Source organism: Passer domesticus, chromosome W (genome assembly GCF_036417665.1).
Source record: "Passer domesticus isolate bPasDom1 chromosome W, bPasDom1.hap1, whole genome shotgun sequence".
In the NCBI taxonomy this organism is placed as follows: Eukaryota; Metazoa; Chordata; class Aves; order Passeriformes; family Passeridae; genus Passer; species Passer domesticus.
This window is the reverse complement of record NC_087511.1, coordinates 46,995,158-47,011,784: the sequence shown is the minus strand read 5'-3', so window position 1 is coordinate 47,011,784 and position 16,627 is coordinate 46,995,158. Positions and strand designations below refer to the sequence as shown.

The 16,627-nt window shown below is 47.2% G+C and overlaps 1 protein-coding gene across 11 annotated transcripts in view; it reads left to right on the top strand.

Annotated features, from left to right (window-relative positions):
* LOC135289008 (E3 ubiquitin-protein ligase NEDD4-like) overlaps nucleotides 1-16,627 on the top strand; it is an 89,409-nt gene that overhangs the window by 46,082 nt on the left and 26,700 nt on the right. The window contains exon 1 of one of the 11 annotated variants that reach the window (XM_064402383.1): nucleotides 1,143-2,629. The exons of 7 other annotated variants lie outside the window; for them this stretch is intronic. In XM_064402383.1, coding sequence (XP_064258453.1) covers nucleotides 1,463-2,629 — 1,167 coding nt within the window. In that variant the 5' untranslated portion in view covers nucleotides 1,143-1,462. Of the gene's footprint in view, nucleotides 1-1,142; nucleotides 2,630-16,627 lie in introns of those variants that run through there. 3 more of the 11 variants (XM_064402384.1, XM_064402385.1, XM_064402386.1) reach the window with 3 other exon arrangements.

The following is a 16,627-nucleotide window of genomic DNA, read 5'->3' as shown; positions in this document are numbered from 1 at the left end:
GCTTCTACAAGGCAATCTCCAGGCCCATTGCTGTGTGGAAGCTGTTCCCATTTCTGTTGCGTCTCATAATCCATATAAAGAACTGTGGGATTGTGCTGGCTGCTGGCAGTTTGATCCGTTTGAGCTGCCATTGCTCTTGGGATTGGTAATTTTGTGGTTTTGAAAGCAAGCTGCTTGCAAGCAGGGTTCAGATGTGTTGGCAGAGGACTGACCCGCCACATACAGGTTTTCAGAGCTGTTGGCAAGATTTGGGCTTCCCAGTTCTGGCAGGGAACAGCTGTCCAGGCCCTGAGATGGAGCTGCACTTCTGGTTAACCAGAGTTTCTTTTCTGGTACGTGCTAAGAAGTGTGTGCACCCTTCACGTGTGAGTGCCCTCTGTTGCAGAAAAGCTGATTCAGGGTGGTTGGTTCACGTTCTGGTGTATCCTGCCTGCCTGTCCTGAGCTCTGTGGCTCTCAGCGAGTGTAACTGTACCCGTGCTGGCAGTGCCACGCGTGGTGGCATTGCTGACTCCCTCGCTGGAGGCCAGCCAGGAGCAGGCAGTTCTGTGCAGAGACAAATCAGTACAAACGGACATGCAACACCCAGCTCCCTTTTCCCTCACCTGCACTGCCTGCTAAATCTGGAAAAGGAGCTTTCTGGCTTGCTGTCCTGCATGGTTCTGCTGGTTTTACTGTGTGAGAGATCTTTGCCATATGTACGATTGCTTTGTTTGTAATTTGTAGCTGCTCAAAGGGAACTGCAGGTTATATTGCTGTTGGGGCCTTTTAACGGCAAAAGTTTGTTAATTGTGTTATAAGCATGGTTAAAATCGAAAGCATAACCATGTTGTATTTATTCCTGTTCTGCCGTGACAGCCTAGAGCTGTAACACACCAAAATGTTATGCTTGAAAGAATTTTCCTCATTTGCATGCGGTGTTGACTTAAACTTTTAACAGAAAATGGAAGTGTTTTGTTGTAGTTACATTTTTCTGCAAGTGCTTTCTCCAAGTGTGCCCTGTGAATCTGATGTGGTTTAGATTTATAGCAGTGCTGAGTGTGTTCGCTGCCTCTGTCAGCTGCGAGAGCTCTCCCGCTGGGGCCGCTCCTCCCTGATGGAAAAGGAGCAGCTGGGAAGGTGCTGTTTCAGGCTCTTGCTGGCATTAAAAAAAAAAAAAAAAAAAAGGAAAAAACAAACTCCTCACACACTTACATTGGAGAGGGGGAACCAGGCCACGTGACTCCCACCATCCTACCCTATGTCACCGTGTGTGTAGGAGCGCTGACTGCTCCTGCCCAATCATGCCTGGAATGCTGCTTGCCACTTGGGCTATTTCTGCTATCTGTCGCTCCCAGGGCTGCAGTGCTAACCGTTTGGCAGATGGGACACTTTTCCTCGGAGTTCATGCCTTTGGTTTTTAACTTCTGGCAGTGCCTGAATTGTTGCTGTTCTCCCTCTCCTTTTCTCCTCTCTGTAAAACCATGGCCCATCGGCTGCGGTTTCATTTTGGCTCTGGGAGAAGCAACACAGCCCCCGAATCGGAGATCCTTGCCCGGGAGAGAGAAGATGACTTTTTCATGGCATTCCACACGTTGCCAAGAAGAAGCAGCCCTCACGCGTTCTCGCGGCACGGAGCGGGTTATGGCGGCGACGGAGATGTGCACGAAGTCGGCTCCTTGAAGAGGAGCACATCCATGTTTATCCCGCAGCTGCTGAACGGCGTCGACGCGCGCCCCACCAGGAGCTCCTCCATGCAGATCTCGCTGCAGCGCAAAGCTGCCGACGGCTGCGCCGACGAGTGCGCGGCCCTGGAGCCCGCGGAGGAGACGCTTCCCTGGCACTTCTCTGACTTCAGGGAGCCTTACGCATCCCCTGGTGAAAAGCGCTCTTCTCCGAGCGCTCCGCAGGCGCCTCCTGAAAGTTCTTCGCCCAGGCTGGTGGAAGAGTCGGGGCAGCAGACAGATGGAAGCGTTTGCTGTGACCGTAGAATGTTTTGTGGCACTAACCCCCAGAGCGAGGAGGCTCTGCCGGCTGCCCAGCGAGAAGAAGCAAGTGAGGCGGCTCCGGGTTTAAACATAAGTGGTGTGAGGATTCAGCATCGGGCCTCAAGTGCAGAGGTGCCTCAAGTTACTCTACTTCCCTTTGGTCCCGAGGCTCCAAATAGTGCTCCCACCTCTGAACCCCGGCGCTGGTCCTTGCAGCATGTGCCAGATCCCTCAGCAAATTCAGGGAAAAAGTTCTTTGTTCTCCAGTTACAGCAGCCACAGGCAAGCAGTACAGGCGCAGGAGGTGGAGGTAACTTTGGCTTTACTGGAACAAAAGGGGACAGATTGGTCAGGTACCCTCGGATACGGCTGGAAAGGAGTACTTCCTACCCTGTCCAGCCACCAGCAGAAGGAATTAGCCCCGCAGCTGATGGGCTGAACTCGGAGCTGCCTGGAAACAGCAGGAACAGGGCAGAAATACCTAGAAGCAATTCAGTAGAGAGGATGCCTCAAGGGCAGGGATGCTTGTTTAAAATCAGACCAGATCAAAACATGAGGCAGCAGCACTTCAGGATTCTTGTGACGCGCGGGCCGGAAGAACAGAGTCAGGGGGCTGGTGAGGAGGGTCGTGGCACCCCTGCTCCTGCGGCAGCCGGCACCGCGGTAAGTGTGATGCTGAGCCTGCTGGGCTGGTGAAACAGACTGCCTTACAAAGGCTGCCAGGCTGGAGCCAACTGCAGCGCTTCCATTGTTAGTGCTGGAATGTCCTGTGCAGCAATCATCGTTATTTCTAATCTAATGTAGCTTTGCTCTCAGTTATGATTACATCCAGTGTAATATTTTCAGATCTTACTGTCACATGTTTCTTAATTCGCTGTTACGTCAGCTGGAAAGATTTTTTAAAATCAGAGCGTTCAAATAGCATATTAAATGTTCCTGTTAGTTTAGTTGGCTAAGACCTTGCTGCATGAAGAACTCTTTGTGCACTCTGGTTTTAAAAAAAAAATGCTTTGGCACTTTCTAAGTGTAATGGACACACATGTACCTCTGCACACTTCTAAAATGTGTATTGTAATGAAATAGTTGTTAAGACTCTGGGAATCTTAGGGTAATTTAAATCAAAGTACTGACTTAGTTAAGGTACCAGCAAGTCTGGGGAATAAAATAATCTTTATTAGTTATTTCTTATAGTAATCTCATAGTAATTTTTCTTTCTTCCTTCTGGAAATGAAAAACATGTGATGCCTTTTGTATGCCACAAGTCCTGGTCCCAGTCCAAGTGCAAGTGGCTTGGCACAAGTCAGTAAACAGTCTTGTTTGGATTTGCCTCGATTTGGTGTTAGGATGGCAAAATTAATCTTCTGGGTTTGCTTTGTTCCAGCAGGTGAGGATTGATGGTTGATGTTTTTCAGGCACTTTTTCAAAGCCCAAAGTAGGATCGAAACTGAAGGGTTTAGATTAGTCATTTGCTTAAATTGCTTTGCTGTGCAATCCAACACGGCCCACTCGAGTTCCCAGCTCGGGGGTGCTGTATTTAGCATGGCGAGCTCTGGCTCCAGCTGTGGCACGGCCCTGAGGAGATTGCAGCCTCCATGGCTCCTGTGCTCTCAGGCACTGAAATGCAGCACAGGGACAGCTGCTCCCTGCAGCAAGGCCAGGGGTGACTCTGCAGCTTTCCCATGGAAGAGCTCATGGACTCCGTGCTTTCCCAGCCTTCTTTCTGGGAGCTCTTGAAAGCGTAACATAGAAAGAAATCCCTTCCTGGTACGGGTTTGGTTCCAGGTCGTGTAAGGGAGCAGAAAAAAGTATGTCTGATTTTCCCTTTCCTCTTTACTATCCCTTGCTCCTTTCCAAGATCAGCTGTTCATGGAGACCCACTACAGCCAGTTCTGTAAGTAGCACAGAGGCAGCAGAGCTTTGCAGAGATGTGCCCTGGGGTTTGTGCAGCAGTTCTCCTTTTCCTAAAGGATCTCCCCTCCCTGCTTTCACCCCCCCTGTAGTAACAATTCCCATCCCAAGGACATGCTTCAGTGTTCCCAGAGGAGAATGAGGAAATTTGTTCTGTGCTCTTGGTTTGAGTGACCGTGAGGAATGGATTGAGGCAGCTGTGCAGCATGGCAGGCACAGAGGTTCCCAGCCCACACAGCACTGCATCCTGCAGGGCAGAAACTCTCAAAGGAAAAGAACTAACTGAAACTTAAACCATTTTTCTGGAGTTTCTCTTCCTTGTAGTAAATCCAGAAATACTGTGGGTAGAGGTGATGGACTGGGCAGGATGCCAGGGGAAGTGTGGGGGATGGAAGCTTTTGGTACGAGTTTTGTTGCATTTTTTGACCACAGAACATTACTTGTTAAGGTGCCATTTTCAATCTGTCCCACAGAAGTTTGTTTGAAAGATCTATGATGCGAGTAAGGGAGTATCTGAAGTACCTGATCTCTTGAGCTGAGGGGAGGGGTTTATATGGTTGCCATGGTTTATAGTTGATAGTCTTAAAGAAAAATAATTGTGCTGTGTCCCAGTGCAAGAGGTTTATGTGTATGTGATTGATATAGGGCCTGGGCCGGGGCTGGGAGCAGCAGCTGCTGCAGCCTGATTTATCTCAGAGCAAACATCCGAGCGGGCGTCTGCAGTCCTGCTGCTCCGAGTGCTTGTGACCTTTCAAATATCTGCTCTTTTACACAAGTGCTTTGGGCCAGGCAGGATGTCTTTCATTACCAGACAGAGTCAAATATTAAGTAAAGGCTGAGCTCATGTCAAGCTCTGAAAAATTTTATTTGGAAGCCTTGTTGCAAATTCTTTTGCCAGCTCTGATATTTTATATGCCGTGCAATAGAATGTCTGTGCACTGTGCATATCCCGCATACTGCTGTTGTTTATCATTGGGGCTGAGAGTGCAGAGCTGGATTTGTGGGAAACACTTCAAAAATGGATTGGACAACTGCTGGAGAGAGCTGACAAAGGCATCTTTGTGAGCAAAAACCAGCATGCCCTAACAGAGTGTTGCAGGAGTAGGACTGAATTATATTTAGTAAACAAACAGAAGCGGCACCTCTGAGTTTGGCAGGCCTGCATTTCTCACAGCTCGGCTCTTCCTCTCCTTTCTTAGAAATCATGTTAGAATAAATACTGCTCCTACTTCAGGGATCGCTACCTGGACTCTTAACAGGCATGTCTAGGAAATAATTCCCGTGGCCTTAGCTGGAGGTTTAAATGGTTCAGATGAATAGTGCTGGGAGTTTGCTGGCTCTCCACTCGCCCTGCGAGGAGTGCAGATGGCCATCTGGGAAGCCTCTGCTCTCTGCAGACAAGGACTTTGTTGACAGCTGCAGGTAGAGGATGATGAATTCCATTCCTTGGGTCTCTAGCTTTTCTGTTAAGGACAAAATCAGTTCTTCTCAACAAGAAATCACCTGCCCCTTTCTAAATTCTGGTGTCTGTCAGCTTGCAGCCTGTTCTGAAGCGCTCTGGCTGTTGGGGAGGGGGCAGGGGTGCACTCAAACCTGAGCTGGTTTTCAAGGCAGCGAGTACCCAGGACCTGAATAAAGTTTGCTTTTTTTCTTCTCCCTCTGTGGGTGGGGGACAGATAGTTCATGGCAAGTGAAATTAGCTTGCAGCTCCCTGGGATTCTGAATTTTGTGTCAGGCATTTTTCTTCTTCTCCTTGAAAACTGTATCTGTTGGTACTTCTCTGTGAAGAAGCCAGAATAAGACTTCAAGCAGCAGAGATGGAAATAGTATCACTTTTTTAAATAGCAGTAATAAACTCTTTGCTCCCGCATGGAAAATCTGTATGTGAGTTTGGGTACACAGCAATCTCTAAAGTGGAGAATTTATAATGGAAATGCTGACAGGGGTTTAACGCTGCAGGTGCCAGCCAGAGCTGCCTTGGTGCAGATCTAGCCACAGAAAATTACAGATAAGAAAGCAGAGAGTGTTGATTGCTTTTTGTGCTGTTCAGCTGGTTTTCTATTTGAGAAAAGCTGTCAAGTAATGATGAGTTTCAGAATGTGCATGTTTTGTACACATAAACAGAACAGAAGTTTTGCATGTGAACTGAAGTTTTTAGTTCAGCAACTATTCCAAAGACAAATCTATCCTGTTTAGTTAGTGTCCAGATTAAATCTCATTGTAAAATACATTGCTGTATCTCTTCATCTGAAGTCCAGGATGAATACCAGGATGGCATTGGGAGCTTCCAAAAGTCAGCAGTTATGTACAGAAAAGTAAATTAATTAAACCAGCATTATGACCAGCCAGGTTTTTGTCTCCGAAAGGAATGAAAAAATTAAAAGGGTGTGTTGGAGAAGCTGAAGGCAAAGGAATGAGATGAGTTGTTCAAATCAAATGAAAATTGCACTTTGCGCTGTGATGTGAGTCCAGGGCTGTCAGTGCTTTGGTGAAAGCTGCAACTTCCCTTTCGGCCTGGGCTGGAAATAAAAACTTCCAGGATGTATTTTATGGATTATAGAAAATCATTTTTACAACTCTGTTGTAAGGTGGGAGTTTTCTCTTCAGGGAGAGAGAGATTCAGCTCCAAATGCCCACGACCATGACTGCCAGCTTGTCTCAGGGGCTGTCCCTCGTCCCTGGGGAGGAAGGGCAGGGCAGACCCAGAGGCCTCGGAGCTGTAAGCTATTGCTCAGCAAGCACCTCGAAGATGCTTTAAGACTAATCTTCTGATCGTTAATTTTAGGAAATAAACCTGATGCTGACTCTGTGATTGCTTCTGTCTCTTACCTCTCTGTGCAATAGTCAGTCTCTTCTCATTTCTGTCCTTTTTGCTCACCAGTCAGTTGTGTGCAGTCACACCTACAGCATTAAAAATAACAGGTAGAATGAGAAACATTAGGAATTACAGTGCAAGCAGTTTAAAACATAATCAATGATTAGCTTGGATGTCATCCAGGGCCTAAGTATGCTTTTGTGAGTCAGCTCTGTGCATAAAAATTGCATACTGAAATAAACTCTATTTCCATTTTTGAGCAGTTGCCTTGTCTCTGATGTGAGGCTAGATACCAGCAATTTCTGAAAGGGTTTAGTAACACATGAAGTATGAAAAAGAGGTTTTCAGTAGTCAGTTGATTTGTGATGACATTATTTGAGGTCTATTACATTTTTTTAATTTACTGTGTAAAAATACCTGCTCTTAACTGAGCAAGTGAAATACAATTTGGTTTTGTTGTTTGCAAATGTGGGGAATGGCACGCTGGCTGAGCAGGGAAAACCTTCCAGGAAACATTGCACTGTGGGAACTGGTCTTAACAGATTTGTTTTGGTCTGATGTCACCATTTTTTAATATCTTTTTGGCCTTGCAGCAGCGCCGCAGTGCAAATGTCTTACAGGAAAGCAAACCTCACCTGCTTTATATTTAGTGAGGGAACTGAAATCAATCTACTCTTGCTCTTGCCATCCCCCAGTGAGTCTCACAGTGTTTATTCCTTAGGGAATTAACGTTGCATTGTGCTGCGGTTTGGGTGTTTTGTTGTCCCTTCACGAAGGTTCAGTTAAAAAGAGGAGGCAGAGAAGGGTTCGTGCAGGAGCTTTGGTTGCTGTCCCTGTCTGTGCTTGCAAATCCTGTGAATTCAGTGTAATTACCCAACTGCCACTTTGGCCAGCCTGTATGTAAGAATGTGAAATACTTTCCTTTCCCGTGGAATAGGTCCCGTGGCACCTTTGTGCCCCGCAGGGCCCGGGCTGTGTGAAGTGTCTGGGTCACGCTGCCTGGCACTGCTGGGGAGGGCACGGCCACCAGGGCTGCGGGTGGTGGCACAGCTCCTGTGCCCCGGTGCCGAGCTGGCTGGGCAGGTGACATCGCTGGGCTCCTTGTGCCAGGTGCAGCCCTGGCACAGATGCGGGAAGAGCAGGGAGGGAGGCAGGGGGAATGCGAGCCGCTGGCAGGGCCAGCTCCATTCTCCACGGAGCTGCTGTGGGACTGGGCACCGTCCGCTCCCTTCCCAGCACAGGCAGGCTCCTGCAGAGGGTTCCTGGCAGCTCGGAGCTGGCCAGAGCTCTTCCTTGCCTTTTGTTCTGCTCTAAATGTAATGGGGGTTGGCCGTTCTGAGCAGACGTTTGCAGCCAGTAGTGCTGGAGTTCTGGCTTTTCTGGTTTTTGCTCTAATCAAATCATTGTGCCGAATTCCAGAACACAAACAAAATAAATTCAAAAACAAAGCATGTAACAAACTTTTCAAGGTTTTTTCTGTGTTCTTGCAATTTCACACAGAGAGTTCCTATTACCAGCTACCCACTGAATTTTCAACTGAGTGCAATTTAAATTACCCACCATAAAAAATCTGGCAGTAAATATTAGTGACTGATCCCCATGAACTAGTCAGTATAATCTTGGCTCTCCTTTCTGTTACAAACAAATGCGTTGCTTGAAAATTGAGCAGGTGTGAAGGTTCTTGGTCTCAGCAAGGAAAAAGTGCTTGAATGCGTGTAGGTGTAAATGATTATTAATTTACAGACGTTAGGAGTAGTTAATGTCCACTAATTAGCATGTCAGTGGCCTAAGCATGAAGTACGTTACTGTTCCCTCTGGTCAGTGCACAGCCATGCTTCCTTCAGGATTCTGATTATTACCCAGTAGAACAGTCTCGTGTCACAGAAAAGTGGCATTTAGAACTCCTACAGTAGATCTTGCTTTTTTCCGTAACATTAGCAAAGTCATTAAAGCAAAAATGTGATGTCACATAGAGCCAGGCCTAATGCCTTCTTGAGTGTAAGTGCTGCTGGGATCAGCCAGTTGAAAGGACGTACTTAGTACCTTTGGAAAATTCAGGCTGAATAAATGTCAGCGTGCTTTCCCTGATTCCATTGCAGCAATCTCATGTCCCTGCCTGCAGAGCCTTTCTCGACTTTGATTTCTGTGTTGTTTAACCTCAGCCCGCGTAGCTGCAGCGCTGCATCACGGTGCAGAGCAGCGTGCTGGTGCTCCTGATGTGGCAGGGCTGCACAAGGCAGCTCACGCTGTGGGGAGAGCAGAGTTCCCACAGCACTGCTGCACTCTCAGCATCCATTTCTAAACAAGGCCTGATCCTGCAGTTTTACTGAGGTGAACCTCCACTGCAGTTTTCTGGACTTTGCTGGTGAAGATGTGCACCCTCAGCTGCCCCAGAGAGAGGGAGCTGTGGCTTTGTGAGCTGCAACAGCCACCACACAGGCAGGGAATCACAGCTTGTATAAAGGTGAGCTGGTGTGCCCACAAGGGTTTATTGGGGATAAACGTTTGGTTCCACACTGTCCCTGGCCCCGTGAGCTCGGGCTGTCCTGCTCAGGTTGCAGTGGGGATTGTTGCAGACATTTGAGGCTGCTCTGAACTGTTGGGAGTGGCTGATGTGGGTAAGGGGAGGGTGGAATGGCAGAAATGAGTGTCTGTGCTGAGGACTTCTGCTTCGCCATGAGTCATTTTATATTATTTCAGTGCTGCTTTGCAACAGGCACTGTGCTTATGAAGGAGAGCAAATGCAGGAACAGTGCTCAGTAATGAAGGATGTTACGCCAGTGTGATGGGTGTCATGGATGACTAAAATTTCATTGGTCTTCACGACCAGTTCTTTGCTGCAGAGTTCTTGAGTTGAGAATTATTCTAATTTGTATGAGGAATGCCAGTAAATTTGACCAGAATCATGGAACAGCTGCAGAGACAAGAATCATTAGTTAGAAAATTCCCAAAGTGCATGGTTTTGCTTACTCAGCATGTCTGTGCAGAGTCTATACATGTTATGCCTCTGGAAGTGATGCACCCCTAATCCCTCTATTTTTTCAAGCTATTTATTAAAACAGCAGTTCCATTTTTTGACAGATTTTGAGAGAGAATCTATGAATTTCTTCAGTTGTGTCTCTGTTCAATTCCCACAGAAGTCACAGTCTGAACATATTTTTTCTTTCTCAGCTGCCTTCAAGTTGCAGGAGGAGGTGAAAGTGTTTTGAAGGGTGATGACCATTTTAACCTTCCTGTTAGAACCAGCTATCCTGCTGCTCATTTTCCAGCACGTTTGCAAGAGCAGGATACGTTCTGCATCTCAAGCCCTTCAGATCTCAGTTGCTGCAGTTCTCCACGATATATTAGAAGCACTGGAATAGCTTTAGGGGGAATATAAATCCCCCTAGCACAGGAGAGCATTTCTACTGTAACGGTTCTTGGCTTTTCTGAGGGTTGTATTTCTTAACTGTTTTCTGCCAAGAAAGCACTTACACAGAAAAACTTGTCATGACAGATAGATAGTGGAATCCAAAAGTCTGAATATATCAAAAAATCTGAACTGCTGTTCGTGAGAAAAAGAAACAGAAAGTAGGACATTTCTCTGAGCAGAAGGAAAAGGTAGGATAAGTGGATAAGTAGATTAGTGCAGAGGAGAAGAAGTGGTAGTGGAGACAGTGAGAGGTCTGTTGTTTGCATGGTTCCTGGTGTCTGCAGCAAGGCAGCATTAATGAACTGTTTGCCAGCTAATTATACTCCTTTTGCTCAGCGCTGTGAAGCACAGCAGAGCTTCCCCAGCCTCCCTGGCCTGCTTGCCAGCATCTGCAGGAGCAGTCCCAGCTCCAGGTGTCCCCCCCTCTGGGAATGGCTCTGCTGGGAGTCCCTGGGTGTCAGGGGTGCTGCAGCGTGCTCTGGGCACCCTCCCCAGGCAGCAGCAGTGCCAAGGAGGAGGCTGAGCCCTCAGAGAGTCTGGGGGCCTCTGTGCAATTCCAAGCAGTAAAGAGCAGCTGTTGGTGCTTTGGAGAGCCACAGCCCCCCTTCCTTGGAGCAATCCTCCTGCTGTAAACCTGCCTTTGTTTCACTGGCTGCCTTCACCAGGCTGGCCTCACATCTACGGTTTCTCAGCTCGGATGCCATTGTTTCTGAAATCCTGTGCAGAGCTCTTGAGTCCTCAGCTGTCAGAGGTGTGCAGGTGTTTGTGTTACACGCAGTGTGCCACAGTTCTGCACGTACTCGATGTACTTTGCTGCTGCTTCATAAAACGTGTTTCTTTGCTCTTTTGAAGAGCAACGTTTCCCAAATGTGCTATGAGAATTACTCCATGATTTTCTGGCTCTGAAACTCCGATAAGGAAGGTGGCTTGAGGGCTCTGAGGAAAGAGTTTCAGGCAGAGTTCTTTGGAGAAGTGTTCTTGGAGCAGTGCCCTCCTGCCGTGGCAGACTGTGCGTGGAGTGGGCAGGGGAGGGCTGGGTTCTGCTGGGCAGAGCTCTGTGCCAGAGCTGCCGAGGTGGCACCTGCTCACGTGTGGCTGCAGAGGCACAAACTGCTCTGGCCACTCAGCAGGGTCCGGGCTCTGTGCTCCTGTGCTCTGTGCTCTGTGCTCCTGTGCTCTGTGCTCCTGTGCTCCTGTGCTCTGTGCTCCTGTGCTCTGTGCTCCTGTGCTCCTGTGCTCTGTGCTCTGTGCTCCTGCCCGTGCTGCAGCTCCGGCACTGCTTGGGAGGGCTCTGGGGGTATCACAGGCTGCACTTACACGGACTGCAGAGGGCAGGTCTTTCTGTTACTCTGCAGAGCAGATTATTGTGCAGAATGTTTAGAACTTAGTGGTGTTACTGACTATTGCCTTGGGAATCTGAGCCTCTTCTGTTGTGCCTCACTGTTGTTTCTTGGGGAGTTATAAGAAGCTTCATAAGAAGATTGTTTCATTTTTGTTCTGAGAGGTTTTTTTTCAATAACTCCTTCATTTCTTACAGAACATAGGACAGAGGCTGTCCTAACACATTTATTTTGTTCTGCGCTTTCTGCCTGTTTTTTCACTTTTGTGCATTGATTATGTTCCTATTTTCCACATCCTCTCACAGCTCAGGCTTGTTTTAAGTGTCTTGGGCATCAGCTCCTTCTTTCTGCCACTGCTACTCCTATACTTCATCCACCTGTGATTTTTTCAGTGTCTAAGGAGGAATGGATTCCTGTTTTCCAGAGGCTCTTGGTAATGTAGCAATGGTAATAACAGAGGGCATTCACTCTGTCCATCACAGGCAGGGAGCCTTTGGTAACTGGGATCAGGAGCAGCCTCCTGTCTGCAGCCCTCCTGTGTGTCACACCTTTCATTTCAATGGGCAGCTCAGCAGAAAGCTGCTTTCCTGTCATGAACAGAGTAAGGCTTAATTCTTTTTCCCCGACATTGTCCAGAGTTTTCTTGGCTCTTACTGGGTTTCAGGAGTATAGCAGATCTTGGCAGAGGTGCCCGGTGGTTTTTGTTATGTTTAAATACGCAGTGGTAGTGCAAGACAAATAATTCAGGATTTCGGTAATTGGCGCTTATGTCTTGCGATTTGCTTAATCCGTTTAAGAACTGATCCAGTTGTGGCTGACCATGTGTGCCAGGAAGGAGAGTTTCTCTCTCAGCTGTGCTGATTCTGGAGCAGCACTGCCTCATCTGGGAAACTGCAGCTCAGAACATAATTCCTTAATGTCAGCTCTGCTTGGGCTCCCAGGAGCAGCCTGCACGTTCCCTGCTGTCCAGGGAGAGCCAGGGGTGTGTGTGACTCTGGGAGCCTCGTGTAGTGTAGCACCTCGTCCTTCCCTGTGCTCAGTGCCTGGCACTGACACCAGCGGCCAGTAATTGGGTCGTAAAATGAAAGTTGAGAGGGAAGGCACCAGGGAAAGTGTAATCTGACACTGTTGTGTTGAGCTGCCTGCAGGAAAAGTCAGCGTTTGTTTACTCTGGGGGGAAGGAATAACAGGAGATCATTTTTTAGGAAATAACCCACCTGTGTAGTTTGTTTTACCTGCACGTACAGGTTTGCAATAGGAAAACCACCCCCCCATACACACACATCAATTAGGGGTTTTTTTTCCGTGGTTACAGTGCAATATTCTTGATTAAGAAAATATCAGTGAAAATATCGGAGCCAGATTGCAGAGATCCACTGCAAAAGTATAGTCAGTTGCCATTATTAGCAAGTGAAAAGTGGAACTTTAGTCATGCTTGGGAAGTGCTGCTGAAAATATTTTGCTTAAGAAAGAAGTGGTGACAGTGGCAAGTGGCGGAATTTCTGAAAGTTTATATAAATGAAGAGAGTTTTATTGCAGTTAAGAAAGAAAGAAAGATTGCTGAAACTTTCCAGCTAAGAATTTTAGTAATCATATCATCAAATTATAGAGGAATATCATAAAAGGTTCATTGTAGCTTTATTCATGAGAATGAGGCCAGGGAGTTGATAAGCATTAGGTGCAGAGAGACATCTATGATGGTAATTAGTACTTTAAGGTTGTAGTTCAGAGCAGTTAAATGTGCTTTGTTCCAATTAATATAATTGTGTTTTGCTCCTAGTTTTTGGGGGTTTTAAAAAATAATGAACAATACTTTCATGAACACAAATCCTCTTTGGTTTTTTGGGGTCCTTTTCATTTTTAAAGCCTTTGGTGAAAGTACAGTTCAGAAGAGTTTTCTCTCCAGGTGATTTCCTGTAGCTCTCTGGGAAGGCAGCAGTGTTTTCTGCTCTTGTATTTTCCTGTTGGTGTGGGCAGCTCTTGTATTTGTGCTGGGAAATGTGGTGCTGTGTGAGCCAGACAGTCTGGACCACTCCTGGAGCAGTTTTCCAGGACTTGGCAGCAAAGGCACATCACATCTCAAGTGCTGGGTTTAAGTACTACCTCAGGAAAATTGGCTTAATTCATGCCCAGTTTTTCACTTTGTTTACCAGAGTGGCTGCTGAGCGCTCAGTGGAGGTGGTGCCCTCTTGAGAGCCTGGCATTTGGCTTTGCCGGGTGGGTTTCTCCCATCTCGCAGGTGCCTTTGGCCTTTAGCTGTCAGGATCGGCAGGTTTGGGCCAGCGGCCGTGTCCCCAAGGCCTGGGTTCCCTGTCCCCCAAACCACTGCTGGCACATGTTCCACATGGTGTTCCCATGAGCACCCTGCACAGCCACTCTCGTCTCGTTCCGTGTTACCCAGCAGGGCTGCAGTGATTCGGAAAGTTTAGAAATAACATGGCTGTAATATATTTCATATAAATGTCAAGAGAAGATGGGCTCTGAACCTCAGCAGGGTTTCCACCTGGATAATAATTTAGGCACATAGCTGTGTGCTGGAGCACGGCACAGCGTGGCTGTGGTCTGAGGAAGGTGTGTGTCTGGTTTACTTTAAGGCCACCAAAATCCAGTTACATTTACCGTAGGGATCGTGTCTGCCTGCTCTGAAATGAAGCAATATCTGGGTTGGAATGCAGCATCTCTTTAAACAGTGCCCAGAAATAGTACGCAACAATTTTCAGGTCAGGAAGCTGGGAACATCCTGATCATCTCAAAATGCCAAGGGAACTGTAGGTGGGTGGAGTGTTATTTCCCAGCTGGTGTCTGGCCAGGGAGCCAAAGCACCTCTGAGAGCTCTGTACCCACAGTGCTCCAGCCTCAGCCCGGGCTGGCAGCTGGCAGCAGGACGGGTCCTGGGGGCCTGCTCCTCTTGTCACAGCTTGTCACTGTCCCTGTCCAGTGCTTCGGTTTGGGGCAGCCATGGCTCTGGTCTGTGGGTCTTGCTGGTTCCCAGGCCAAAGTGGTCACGTTTTCATCCAGGGGCGTTCCATGGGAACCCCTTTGAGATCATTCCCAACCTTAGGAAATTCTCAGGCGCTTTCAGGAGTTTGTTCTGCAGTGTTGGTGATCAGTTGTTGGTCCAGGTTAGGAAACAGGCAAGAGAAGTCCAGGAGCAGGGCTGCTGGGAGAGCTGTCCTGATGATGTTGCTCTAAGGAAACAGCAGAGAAGCACAGCATTGCAGCTTGCCTGGTGCTGCATGGCAGCAGCAGAGCCTTTCCTTGGGAGAGCTGCATGTGCTCCCAGGAGCTTGTGTGCACATTTGGGGGGGCTTAATAGTGCTTTGCACATGGCTAAATGTCTTGTCCCTGTGAGAGCTGCCCCCTCCTGCAGGTCCTTCACGCTGGTTGTGTGACCTTTTAGTCAAAGTCCTGACTAGCCTGTTGTACCTCTGCTGTTTTCCAGCTTCTCATTTCTGTTCAGGCTGGAATAAAGTGGAGTTGAGTTGCCTGTTGTAGTTGCTTGTGTGCTGAGCTATTACCCAACTGTAATGTCTGCTTCATCTTATGGGTGCACATCTGAGGTAATATTTACCTTTTATTCCAGAGCTGAAATGAGCAAGTCTCTAAGAGCTGAACTGTTAACTATTGACACTTTCCCTTCTGGAAAACAACAAGTTTCAGTGATTGAAATGAGCATCAATGCAACAGTTTATTCATACTTTTGTGTGGATCCAAGTAAAGCTGATGTGTGTGTGGCAACCCCAGGCTCAGCTAAATGTTCTGGTTTGCACTGAAGTGTCAATGGATGCTTTTCCTCTCTCTGCTGCTTTGGAGACTGAGGGTGTTTAGGGCACTGCAGCTTTATCCCAGGCTTTTCTTCCTGGCTTGCAGCTTGGACAGGCCCCAAGTTGCAGCCTAATTTTTACACACAATTGCCTTGGGAGTGTCACCTTGTCACCTCAGTCTCCTGAGATGAACAGTGAGTTGTTTCACATTCTGAGGTGTTTGGCATAATTGATAAAAAGCACCAATTTATAATTTCTAAAAGGCACCAGTTAGGAGGACAAGTGGTGATGCGATTCCCCCCCAGTCAAGCCCCTTCTCTGGAGCCCTCCGTTCAGCACTAGTTGTACTTTGTCCATGAAAATGTATCTTGAAGGGTTGTTCTCAGCCTTGATTCCCAGGAAGAACCAAGATAGTACTGGAGCCTTGTGCCTCCCGGGGCTTGGAGCTTTGGAGTTTGTTTTGTCTTTCTGCTTAGGAAAAGGCCATGGGAAAGTACTGGGAAATCTAGCTACTAATGTGATAGGTGACAGAGTTACAAATACGTGTGTGAAGAATACAGGGGGCAAACCCCAAACAGCATCATTATAATGAGAAATGGGAAAAAGAAGGCAGTGGAAAAGGTTCCTGTGGCTCATGAGGTGCCTTTGCTGGAAGCAGGAAGCCCCAAAGTGAGAATGCCTAAATTTTAGAGCTGTGGAGGCTTGCAAGAGAAAATTCTTTTCACAGATAAAAATACTAAATACTAATATTAATATACTAGCCTCCCCCCCTTTTCTTAGAGATGTATGTGCACAGTCAAGTGTTAGATAAAGACTGAGTTGTACAAGAGCCCTGGTTCTGGCAAAGGTGACCATATGCCTGCAGAATTAGATGAGGAGGTAATGCTGCTTACAGAGCTGGCTGGGACTCAGGGGTTTCCAGTTCCACTGTAAGCTACAAACATATTTTGTTGGTTCAAGTTCTTTAAGGCTGTTTCTAACCTCCCTGAACATATTCTGTATTCATGACTTGTGTTCTTCTTGAGCTAAAGGCTGCAAGAAGAGATGTAGCAGTAGGTGTGTATTTTCTTCAGAGCAGTTGTTCTTGGAGTGACTGTACTGAAGCAGGAGGTGGCGAGTACTTTGGATTTGCCAGTATTAAGGGGAAAACATGTTAATTCCCTAAAAACAGGGCATGCTACCAGGTTTTTCTAGTATTTGCTAGGAAGAAGGTTAATAGTCAGAACTCTGTAATGAAAAATCTACTCCCTGTTTTTTACTTAAAATTGGAAAAACCATGGTCTCCTTGGTGCTTTTTGTGTTGTTCTATAGCATCCAGCACAGGATGTGTCCACTCTGTGGGGATCACGAAATGTCATCCTCTCTTTGTAGTAGAAACAGAATTCTTATGAGGTTATCATAGAAAATATGAATTTTAATATT